General features: G+C 38.9%; 1 protein-coding gene across 1 annotated transcript; it reads right to left on the reverse strand.

Annotated features, from left to right (window-relative positions):
* Positions 1-2,143: 2,143 nt before the first annotated feature.
* LOC138909698 (uncharacterized) lies at positions 2,144-3,346 on the reverse strand. The gene has a single exon (XM_070200910.1). It carries the CDS (start codon positions 3,344-3,346, stop codon positions 2,144-2,146), a length of 1,203 nt encoding a protein of 400 aa, XP_070057011.1.
* Positions 3,347-12,739: the final 9,393 nt, after the last annotated feature.

The raw sequence follows: 12,739 nt of genomic DNA on the forward strand, positions 1-12,739 counted from the left end.
GAGGCAATGCTTAGCCTCATGCAAAGAATGAAGATAATGCTTAGTCTCATGGAAGGAAAGGCAGTGCTTAGCCTTATGCAATGATGGAGGAAGTGCTTAGCCTCATGCAATGAATGGAGACACTACTTAGTCTCATGCAATGGAAGACAATGCTAAGCCTTATGCAATAATGGAGGCAACGCTTAGCCTCATGCAATGTAGTGGAGACAGTGCTTAGTCTCATGCAAGGAATAGAGACAGTGCTTAGTCTCATGCAAGGTAAGGCAGTGCTTAGCCTTATGGAATGATGGAGGCGGTACTTAGCCTCATGCAAAGAATGGAGACAGTACTTAGTCTCATGCAAGGGAAGGCAGTGTTTAGCCTTATGCAATGTAGTGGAGACAGTGCTTAGTCTCATGTAAGGAATAAAGACAATGCTTAGTCTCATGTAAGGGAAGGCAGTGCTTAGCCTTATGTAATAATGAGGGCAGTGTTTAGCCCTATACGGGAAGAGCAACGATTAAATGTGAGAGGAAAAATGATTCTTAGCTTGACGCGTTTTTGCTTGGCGACTTCTGCCAGTGTGAATATAGTGATCTTATTTGTATGTATATATTTGCGAACATGCTTGTTATGTACATTGTACCTGCATCCAAAGAAAATGGTGAGTTTTTCATGGGAAAGGTCGTTTCATGCCTTTGATTCTTTATTTCTCCTTTGCTCTTTATCTTGTTGCCTTGTTCGAGTCACCCGGAGACTATGACGCGCTTTGAGACATTGCAACCTCCTCAACTCAGAATTTTGAGTACGCTCCTCAAAATTCTGCCCCAATTTATATGCATACTTCTGGCAATACACTTCTTGGTAATCCTTGACATAATGAGATTGACGAACTCGAAATCTTGCCCTAGTTTCTAACCATAGGGGGGGATGAAGATTTTATTATGATGTGACCGAACCCATAGGGCTGCCTACATATCCTCTCTTAAACGAGAATCAGGTCAAGCATAGTTCAGGTTACATCAAATAGAAAGTGAAAACATAATCTTAAACATAATATCTCTTGACTGCGTCTGAGTTGATAGGTTTTGGCCATATTTCTCCGTCCATCTCTGCAAGTATAAGCTCTCTCCCTATCAGTACTCGGTGAATCATGTAAGGGACTTTCCAGTTGGGTGGGAATTTCCCCTTTGCTTCATCCTAATGCAGGAAGATCCGTTTCAACACCAATTGCCCCGGTGTGAATTTCCTCGATCTAACCTTTTTTGTTGAAAGCCCTTGCCATTCTATTCTGGTAGAGTTGACCGTGACACACTACGTTCATCCTCTTACCATCAATGAGAGCCAGCTGTTAATACTGGCTCCGTATCCATTCTGCATCACTGAGCTCGGCCTCTTGTATGATTCTTAAGGAAGGAATCTCCACTTTGGCGGGAATAACAGCCTCAGTACCATAGACCATTAGATAGGGGGTTGCTCCAGTAGACGTATGAACTGTGGTGTGGTACCTGAGCAAAGCAAATGGTAACTTCTCTCGTGCCATTGCTTGTAGTTTTTCACCATTTTCCTCAATATCTTCTTGATGTTCTTGTTGGCAGCCTCTAAGGCTCCATTCATATGTGGTCTGTATGCTGTAGAGTTCCGATGCTTGATCTTGAATGTTTCACACATAGCTTTCATCAGATCACTGTTGAGATTGGTGGCATTGTCAGTAATGATTGACTCGGGTACTCCAAATCGACAAACAATACAATCCCAGACAAAGTCTATTACGTCCTTCTTAGTCACAGCCTTATAGGAAGCGACTTCAACCCATTTTATGGAGTAATCTATGGCCACAAAGATGAACCTGTGTCCTAGTGGGTTCAATTGATCCGATGACATCCATGCCCTAAGTAGAGAAAGGCTAGGGTGAACTCGTTGCATTGAGTTCGTTGGGTGATACTCGTATCATATCAGCATGTATCTGGAATTGGTGACACTTTTGACATATTTGATGTAGTCTTTTTCCAAGGTCATCCAGAAATACTCTGCTCTTAATATTTTCTTGGCCAAAACGAACCCGTTCATGTGAGGTCCACAAGTTTGGGCGTGTATTTCTTCAAGCAATCTAGATTCCTCCTTGGCATTGACTCATCGCAGCAATCCCAAGTCAGGAGTCCTTCTATACAGAATTTCTCCGCTCTGAAAGAAATGGTTGGCCAATCTTCGAAGCGTGCGCTTCTGAGTATGCGTGGTATTTTCTAGGTATTCCCCTTTCTCCAAATATTCCTTGATGGAACCAAGGATTTCCGTCCAACTCATCCTCAACATGAGCATAATAGGCTGGTTGCTTATGAATCTCTATCGGGATGGGATCAATGAAATTCTTGTCTGGATGTTGTATCATAGAAGATAAAGTAGCTAATGCATCTGCGAACTCATTCTGGATCCTTGGAACATGCTTGAATTCTATCTTCGTGAACCACTTGATCAACTCTTGTACACAATATAGGTATGGCAATATTTTAGTATTCTCGATAGCCCATTTTCCTAATACCTGGTGTACCGATGGATCAGAATCTCTGATTACTAGCAACTCCTGAATGTTCATGTCGATGGCCAATCTGAGTCCCAAGATACAAGCCGCATACTCTGCCATATTATTGGTGTACGAGAACCTGATCTTTGCGGATACAGGATAATGTTGATCAGTTTCTGTTACCAAGATAGCCCGAATGCCCACTCCTTTGAAGTTTGTTGCTCCGTCGAAAAACATCCTCCAACCGTCGTATGCTACGACAATATCTTCACCTACAAATGACACTTCCTCGTTGGGAAAATACGTCTTCAATGGTTTATATTCTCCGTCTACGGGGTTCTCTGCCAAGTGATCGGCCAATGCTTGCCACTTTACTGCCTTCTGAGTCACATAAAGTATGTCGAACTCATATAAAAATATCTTCCACTTTGTTAAATTACCTGTAGGCATGGGTTTCTGAAAAATGCATTTCAGCGGATCCATCCTTGATATGAGATATGTAGTGTATGTACAAAAATAATGTCTCAACTTCTGGGCTATCCATGTCAATGCACAGCAGGTGCGCTTCAGTAAAGAATACCGGGCCTTGTAAGGTGTGAACTTCTTGCTCAGATAATATATCGCCTGCTCCTTCCTCCCGGTTTCATCGTGTTGCCCTAGAACGTAGCCAAAGGCTCCTTTCAACACAGACAGATACAACAGTAGAGGTCTTCCTGGTTCTGGCGGGACCAACACGGGCGATTTAGATAGGTACTCCTTGATTTTGTCAAAAGCCTTTTGACATTCTTCGGTCCAGTTTGTCGCAACATCTTTCCTCAGTATTTTGAATATCGACTCACATATCATGTTGATTGTGCTATAAAACGGCTGATGTGATTAAGGCGACATAGAAAATTCATCACATCCTTCTTGTTCTTTAGCGGTGGCATGTCCTGAATAGCTTTGATTTTTGACGGTTCTAGCTAAATACCCCGGCGGCTGACGATAAAACCTAGCAACTTCCTAGTTGGGATTCCGTAAGCACATTTTGCAGGATTTAGCTTCAAATTGTACTTTCGAAGTCGGTCGAAAAACTTCCTCAGGTCTGCTATGTGATATGAACCTTTCTTAGATTTGATGATAACATCATCCACATACACCTCTATTTCCGTGTGTATCATATCATGGAAAAGAGTCGTCATGTCCCTCATGTAGGTTGCCCCATCATTCTTCAAACCAAATGGCATCATTTTGTAACAATATATCCCCCCACGGCATGATAAAGGCAGTCTTTTCGTGGTCCTCCTCATCCATCCAAATCTGGTGGTATCCTGCGAAGCAATCCACAAAGGATTGGAGTTCATGCTTGGCGCAGTTGTCGATCAATATTTGTATGTTGGGTAACGGGAAATCGTCCTTAGGACTTTCTCTATTCAGATCTCGATAGTCAACACACACTTTGACTTTTCCATCTTTCTTCAGAACCGGCATAATGTTGGCTAACCAGGTCGGGTATTCGACAACTCGAAGGACTTGGCTTTGATTTTCTTGGTAACTTCCTCCTTTATCTTCAGACTCATATCTGGCTTGAATTTTCTGAGCTTCTACTTTACCGATGGATACATGGGGTTGGTGGGTAGCTTGTAAGCTACTATGGATGTGCTTATCCCATTCATGTCATCGTAGGACCATGCAAAAATATCCTCATATTCCTTTAGAAACTCGATATACTCTTCCTTCTCTGACGGTGATAGATGAATGCTTATGCGAGTTTCTTTGACTGTTTCAGAATCCCCAAAGTTAATTGCCTCAGTTTCCTCCAAGCTGGACTTTGGTTTGTTCTCAAAATTCTCTACTTCTTTGACAATTTACTTAGGTATTATATCATCTTCCAAATCTTCAAAATCACTGTCTTTATGTTGCATTGTCTCATTACATGTCACAGTCGTAGGTTCATCAGGATATGTAATAATTACATTGAAAAGAATGTAGAAAGATAATAATAAATACGAAAAGTAATAATGCATTAATAAAGCTTAAAATTATCAACAAGTACGACTCGATGGCTTGAGTAATTATTTCAAAACAAAACATTGGAAATGTCTTAAATGCTCAAAATAATTTAAAAATATTTCATGCTAATTCTGTCAGGCTACTCAGGTACTCAGTGAGCCCAGGACGGTGCAGCGGTCTAGTTCTTGAGAACAACTCCTTTTCCCATTGTCTGAATATTAAGGTCTTCCTCCTCTAAAATTGTACTGCAGTCCATATCTTCCTTGTCCAGAAACAACTTCCTCATGCGGGCTAAAATCTCGTCCTCCTCAGATCCCCAAATCATGTCAGTCTGGCAGAATGTCTGGTGCAATGGTGGTATGGGTTGTTCCAGCAGATAATAATCAGTGCGCTACAGCGGTGTCTAATCCTGGTACTCTTGTACGGTATATTCATATCCGAGACCAAAGGTTGTGCCATGATACTGTGGTCGTAGGGGTTCCGTGATCCCCTGAAGCTTTCGGCCAAGACCGTTGCCTGTTTCATATCCCAACCACATCAATATGCTTTCTATATTATTGCTCGATCATCGATCTTTCTCAATTACGTTTACTCGCTCAATGTGGTGGTATGTTTCTCCTCCCAATTTCCTCCTGTTTTCGATGACTGGCACGGTCTGGTTGGTGTAAATAGGGTTGCTTCCATCTCCATGAATGATCACCTCTTGATGATTCCACTTGAACTTCACAACCTGGTGCAGAGCAGAAGTGACTGCCCCAGCTGCGTATATCCATGGTCGTCCCAGCAACAGGTTGTAGGTGGCGGATATGTCTAGCACTTGGAATTCAACATCAAACCAGGTCAGGACCATCTGTAGATCAAGGTTGATTTCTCTAATAGTGGCTCTCTGAGACCCATCGAACGCTTTCACATTCATGCTCCCCATTCTTATCTCATACAGGCCTTTACCTAATCTCTTCAGAGTGGTCAGCAGGCATATGTTCAAGCTCGAACATCAATATATTAGGACCCTGGCAATGAACTTGTCTTCAAATTGCACAGTGATGTGCAATGCTTTATTGTGGCTCAACCCTTCTAGCGGTAACTCATCTTAGTGGAAAGTAATTTTGTGACTCTCCAACACCTATCCGACTATGTTAGAAATCTCACCGCTAGTGATACCGGTGGGCACATAAGCCTCACTTAAAACTTTCATCAATGCATTTTTGTGTGCGTCTGAATTTTGCAACAGTTAAGATCGTCAGTTCTTGTTTCGACGACAGGTGGCTTCGATGCAGCTTCTTTGCTTGTTCCTCCAGGATTCTCAGGTGTGTAAACTCTGCCAGTTCTAGTCATACCTTGCGCCGCACCTGTCTCTTCCATCTTGGCCTTTCCTTTTCTTCTTGCCTCCGTAAAATAATCCCATGGGACATCATCAGACTTATAAAATGGTGTGGGAGCTACCATCACAGTGAAAGGCGTAGCTACCTCGGCCTTAAACGGTGCCTGGGTTTGCACCACAATCTGCGAGATGGTGACAGGAGATGTTTTGGGACTATCTCCCTCTCAAATAAGTCCAATGGATCCCTCCTGATCCCATTCCTCATTAGTTTCTATCACATTCACTCCCTCTCCCCTATGATCTGAGAGAGGGTTATTACGGACATTTGGTGCTGCTTTCTTTGCTTGTATAACTTTGATGTCGATCTGTGTCTGAATCTTTTCCTTTAGCATACGACATTCTTCAATAGTGTGACCCTTCATGCCTGACTGATAGGCGCAAGTTTTGTTGGGGTTAACCCACTAGGAGGGGTTCTCAACAGCAGCAGCAGGAATATGGGTGACGTAATAAGTGGCCTCTAGTATCTCATACAGTTGGGCTATAGGTTCAGCAATTGGGGTGTATTGTTTGGGAGCTCTATGGTCAAAGTTTGGTCATGTCTTTGGGTAGCTTTGGCGGGCGGGTAGAGGTGAATGGTCATATGCAGGTTGGGTATTATAGGTATAGTAAGTAGTGCCAGGTTATTGGTATTTTGGAGGTGAGGGTTGATATGTGGGTGGAGGTATTTGGTATGTAAGGGGAGACTTAGGGCCCTGTGCTACCATCACGGCATAGACTTCCTTCTTCTTCGAAATTCCCCCTGATTCCAAGGCTTTGTTTGTGGCTTGCAGTTCTTAGAAATTAGTCACCATCCTACTCTTGATTCCTTCTTGTATCCTTTCTCCTAACTTGATGATGTTTGAGAACTTGTGATTCTCGATAACCATCAGCCTTTCATAGTACTGCGGATCTTGAGCTCTGACAAAGAGCTTGTTCATCTTTTCTTCTTCAAGTGCTGGCCTTACTTTGGCAGCCTCTGATCTACAACGAGTAGCATACTCACGGAAGGTTTCTGTCGGCTTATTCTTGAGGTTTTAAATATAGAAAACATCTAGCGCGTTCTTTGTATTTAACCTGAATCTATCCATGAAATCCGATGCCATGCTCACCCAATTTGCCCACTTCTTCGGATTTTGACTGATGTACCAAGATAATACATCTCCTGTAAGGCGTCGCATGAACAATTTCATGCAGATTTGTTCATTATTACCCACTCCTACAAGCTTGTCGCTGTAGGTTCTCAAATGCACCTTTGGGCCACCAGTGCCATCAAACATCTCAAACTTAGGAGGTTTGTAACCCTCGGGCAGTTCTACATATGGGTAGATACACAAATCTTCGTAGTTTAAACCTTTAACACCTTTTCCACCTTCAACACTCTGGACTCTCCCTGTCAATTTCTTGATTTCTTCAAACCTTTAACACCTTCGTAGTACAAGTGAGGCATATATGATTTCTATAGGCATGATTTCTATGAGTGTGTAGAATAAGAGCATGTAGGACAAAGTAACAAACAAAGCATGTAAACCCCTATATGCATGCTCTCTAACCGTTCATATGAAGATTAAAGGATACTCGTTCCCCATTCGACTAATTCCCCAACTGACTCATTTACAAATTATTACAGGCCCAAAATAATGAATATGAGCATAAATATTACACACTGAACAACTGCAAGCCCAAGAGCAGGCCCAAATAAAAATAACCCAGCAATGACTGGGCCTTCGACAGGTTCATTCTCACTCGAATAGCAGACCTAGCTCCAAAAGCATCTCAAACAGGAGAGTGTGTCCATTTGCACATCCTAGGGCCACACATGAACTCATGCCAAACTCAGCAATTACAGATAAACCACTTAACCATATAAGCTAACGAACCCCACATAGCAATCGATTAAACATCCTTGAAGTAATACCTCATAAGGACAGAATGATATTCAGCAAGATTCACATAAAAGAATATTGGCACTTGTGTTTTAGAAGATAGGGTGACAGGATTGGTCAAACAAGGGCTTGAACATGAAACTAGGAGAACCAGTAGAACTTAGTCTCCACATGAAATGAAAAACTAACAACATAGGTTCATAAAAAGTGAAAGAGTTTAGCATGCGTAACATTATCAGAGTTGAGGAGGCATGTCACTTAGGTTAACATGGTAAGCACATATACATGCTTAGTTTTCAGAACAACAAGTTTATAGTAAAGCATGAGCCAGAATTAGTCTAAAAGAGACTCAAATACTAGGAGTCTAAGGCAAGAAGGTCTGATAGAGTCATAGTAAGAGATGGCAATTACACATAGTAAACAAGCAAGTAGGCATGGTCTACGACAGTCAAGAGACAGCCTAACATGCTGAGAATAACACAAATATTCTAAGGTTTAAAGAATTCATGGTAGGCATATATATCCTCTTAAGGTTAAAAGAAACAGGCAGATCCCAGGGCTTATGCCAGTTAACTATGCATGATAGAAGAAGCTAAGTATATTGAAAGTCAATTAGAAGTTTTAGGCAATACTAAAGAGTGCAGGATTGAACAAACACAACATCAGGGACCACCATGTTTGGCTAAATACTGAGACAATAATGGGCACATAAGGCTCATATAACCAGGAAAACAGTAGAACATACATGAAGGATTCATCAGAAAGAAATTCACTCAAACAAGTTTTGGGCAGGAGATAATCTCCTTAAGAATGCAAGAATCCAAGATAAGGCATGAGAAAGGGCTCTTGAAGCGCAATAGGTAATCAAAATAGCAGAGCAGGCTGAAGGTAATCAAAAATCATTCAAATTGAACACATATAACAGGCATACATCGAAGCTTAAAATTCAAGCATGTTCAGATACTAGAAAAGCACAAGGGTATAGGATAATGCTAAGGCAAACCTGAATACGAACAAAGGCAAACAATATCATATTGATTCACAAAGTCCTGAATGACATGAACACAAGAAAAAGAGAATAGAATTGCAAGAGTCTCATTACTCACCAGTCTGCAGAATTAATGAGCTAATAAGGTAGAAATTAAGAGCCAGCAGCTTGCTTATCAGTAACAAGGAGAGAACAACAGAAACCCCAAAATTCTTAGTGTGTCAGAGTTTCCAAGGGTCTCAGATGAACCCCGGGCAGTGCTCACACTGAGAGAGATCTAATAGTCAAATTCCGGTGGCCTTGGCTTTCAGCCGGCGAAAATCAAAGTCTCAGAATAATGTAGAATAAAGGAGAGTGAGAGAGTAGAGGTAGTAACAGTAGTCAAGCGATGGTCGTCCAGACTTAGAAGGGGAATGAGGAAAGGGAGGTTTATATAGTAGTAGAAATGGAACGAACAAACATGGAAAATAATCAATTAAGTACAAATAAGGAAAGAAAATATCACATGTAATCAATAATAGAATGGGTAAAGAAGAAATCGAAATTCAAACCCTAGTTGGGTCCAACCAATTGTAAATCGAACTAGGAGTGCAGGAATCGCCTCATTTCAGGTGTATATAGACAAAATAACTTCTGAATCCTCGAAGATCAAAGTCAATCGGGCCTGATTTTGAAAGGTAGATCTTGCAAAAAATAGGACAAGAACTAAGTAATACCACAGACATATGCACAATAGTGAAGTACCACAAAATAGGTAAGTGTATCAATGATTGATTCTATTTTAGGGTCGGATTTGGAAAGGGTTTAGAGATACGACGGCTAGGATTCGTAAAGAAGAAGAGAGGAGTAGGGAAATTGCAAAGGCGGATGGTTTTGGGGGAATGATATTTAGGGTTTGGGTAGGAGTAATTAAAAACGGGAGAATGGTTGTGGGTCGTTGATCATTTGAGATCAACAAGCAGGATTAGAGGAGAAGCGGAGCGGGTCAAATAAATGGGTCACGTCCGGGTTGGGTTAATGGTGTTGTTTGGCTTGGGCCAAGGCACATGGGCTAAGGTTTGGGCTAGCTTGGGGTGTGGGCTGGTGGATTGAGTCTGAGACTTTGGCATGTTTTGGCCAGATTTTAAATAAAAGAAATTAGGAAAACATAATTTAATAAAATAGCTAAATTAATATAAAAGTACTATTTATGAAACTTAATATTTTAAAAATAATAGTTGAAGTTTATAAAAATATAAAAAAATATCTTGACCCTGAATAAAATGATAAATGCAATTAATTATAAAATATGGGCTATTATTGCAAAAATTGTGTAAATAGCTCAAAAATATAAATGTAATTATATGAAATGAAGTAAAATGTTATTAAACCTACATGTGGATATAAATAATAAATTTAGATGATTAATTAATTAAAAAATAATTTAAAAGGATAATTAATAAGTATTTGAATAATTTAAATACAAGAAAATCAATTTTAAGGCCCTAAAAATTATGAAAAATTACTGAAAGTTCTTATATGACTCTTGTAAATTGGTGATGATGTTGAAATAAAATTTTAAAAGTATATATGATATTGATAAAAATATGAGAGAAAAATTGGATATCAACTTTGATACTTATTGAGTACTATAATTCTGTACCTTGCCTGCACATTTTTTAGATGAGTTGTTGTAGAAGCCGAAGGCTAGTATTGAAGATGTACCAGTGTTTCAGTTAAAAGCTATCATTTATTCATAATAGTTTAGGACTTATATTTTTGTTATTTAAATTTCAAACTGCTGATGTATTTTTTCCACACCAATATTGTATTGTTTAATCTTAATGGCTCATGACTTGTACTACCAATTCTTGGGGATAGTTATATTAATTTTTGTATTCTTATTATATTATTTATTTGATGATCTTCGGTTCAAACTGTTTTATATGTTAGTAGGCTTATCTAGTGGGTTGGGGTAGGTACCATCATGATTTGGTGGGATTTGGATCATGACAAGTTTGTATTAGAGTTTTAGGTTTATAGGTTCTATGAGTCATGAGGAAATGTCTATTAGAGTCTTGAAGATCAGTAATATGACGTCCATACTTATTTTCGAGAGGCTATATGGCATCTATGAAACTTCTCCTTCTTTCTTTCCTTATTGCGCGACTTTGTTTCAACTTGAAGTCTAAATCTTTGGCTTCTTTCGATTCGTTCTTATGCGATGTTGAGAACTCGATATCAATTGGCACCTGCGACTTGTGATTATTGACACTCGATTTTGGCCCTCTATGCTTAAAATTAACGTTTTTAGGCTTCCTAGTCATTAATTGCATAATATGCTATTTTTACATATTTTTTAAATATTAAGAGAATTTATTGATAATTATCCGTATTTTTTTAAATATGTGAATTTTTATCAATTTATTATATTTATTTAAATAACACTATTTTTACATATTTTTGTGCACTTCAAAAATAATTCATTAATAAGTATCTTATTTTTATAAATATTAGGATTTTTATCAATTTTTTTTATCTTAAATAATATTTATAGTTATTACTTGACCATTATTACATTTATTATTATTTTTCACTTTCACATTATTATTATCGTAGTATTTTTAACTTTTTTCATTACGATATCATTATGTTATTTATAACATTACATTACATATTATATAATATTTAAATTATAATTTTATTCTTAGTTGTGTATACATTATTACAATTCTTATAGCATAATCTATCAATACATGGAGGCCGGTAGAATTATTTTTAATATGGACCTAAATTCAGCCAAACCCTATACACCTTGTTAACTTTATTGAAATGACTAGCTGAGTTCTTTATCTTTTGGTTAAATGTGAGAAAAGAAAGTAGGAATTCTATTATCTTGTAGTCAAAAGGGAGATTGGATAAAAGAAGGAAAAGATAAAAAGGAGTCAATTATTTTTTCGAGACAAGAGGGGGAGTCTTTTATACATTGGGTAAAGGGGAGAAGTCTATTTGGCTATAAAATAAAGGGAGGGGATTCATTTGACAAACATTTCACGCACTTTGCATATTTTCTTCTTTCTTCATTAATTTTGTAAGAATACCTTCACACACTAGCACTCTTTTTTCTCCCTTTTACATAGTACATATAAATTTGGGGGGGGGGGGGGGGGGTAATACGGCTAGGAAAAAGAGAGAAAAGCATAATTTGAGAGCCAAAAATTTAATCTCTATTTCCTCTCTTATTGCGTCTACTGTCACGACACAAAACTCACTATAGGCTGTGATGGCACCCAACATCGCCGTTAGGTAAGCCACCGGTGAACTATCAATTTAATTATAAACTTATTATTTTCGAAATCTTGAATTTTATTAGATAAGGAAATCAACACATTAAAATTATGGAAACTTAAAATTTTAACAGAATAGATATTAAAAGTGTGTAAATACTAAGCAGAATCACAAATAACTTCTAGAACATCCCAAACCCCGGTGTCATAAGTGCATGAGCATTTACTAAGGAGTACAATAATAATACAACATATGTCTGAAATGTAAATAAGACAGGATAGAGTAAATGGTACGATGGAGACTCTGTGGGCTGCGATACATTGCCTGGAATGCAGCTCACCATAAAGTCTCCTCAACAGCTGCGCCTACGCGCCAAGATAACCACCAATGGAACCTTTCAGATCCTGCACATTTAGTGTAGAAGTGTTGCATGAGTACGTAAATCAACGCGTAACCAGTAAGTATCTAGCCTAACGCCGGATAAGTAGTGACGAGGGGTCGACATCGACACTTACTAGAGGTCCAATAAAGCAATATAATACACCATAAGCAGATATGAGGCACACAACAATAATGGGATAAATCTGTAAGTAACATAATCTTCCAAAATTTTCTTTTAAAGGGTATGATTTTCTCAGGCTTGTATTCTACCTCAACAGCTCAGATATATCAAGGGCCAGTATCAAACGGAAAAGAAATACCATATAAAAATGCCAGGTATCAGTAGAAATATAATCTCGTGAATGTTC

The sequence above is a fragment of the Nicotiana tomentosiformis genome, chromosome 4 (assembly GCF_000390325.3).
Source record: "Nicotiana tomentosiformis chromosome 4, ASM39032v3, whole genome shotgun sequence".
NCBI classification, from domain to species: Eukaryota; Viridiplantae; Streptophyta; class Magnoliopsida; order Solanales; family Solanaceae; genus Nicotiana; species Nicotiana tomentosiformis.

Bases quoted from the DNA above. Each gene is read 5' to 3' on its own strand.
- LOC138909698 (XM_070200910.1), bottom strand. From the start codon at position 3,346: ATGATATGTGAGTCGATATTCAAAATACTGAGGAAAGATGTTGCGACA.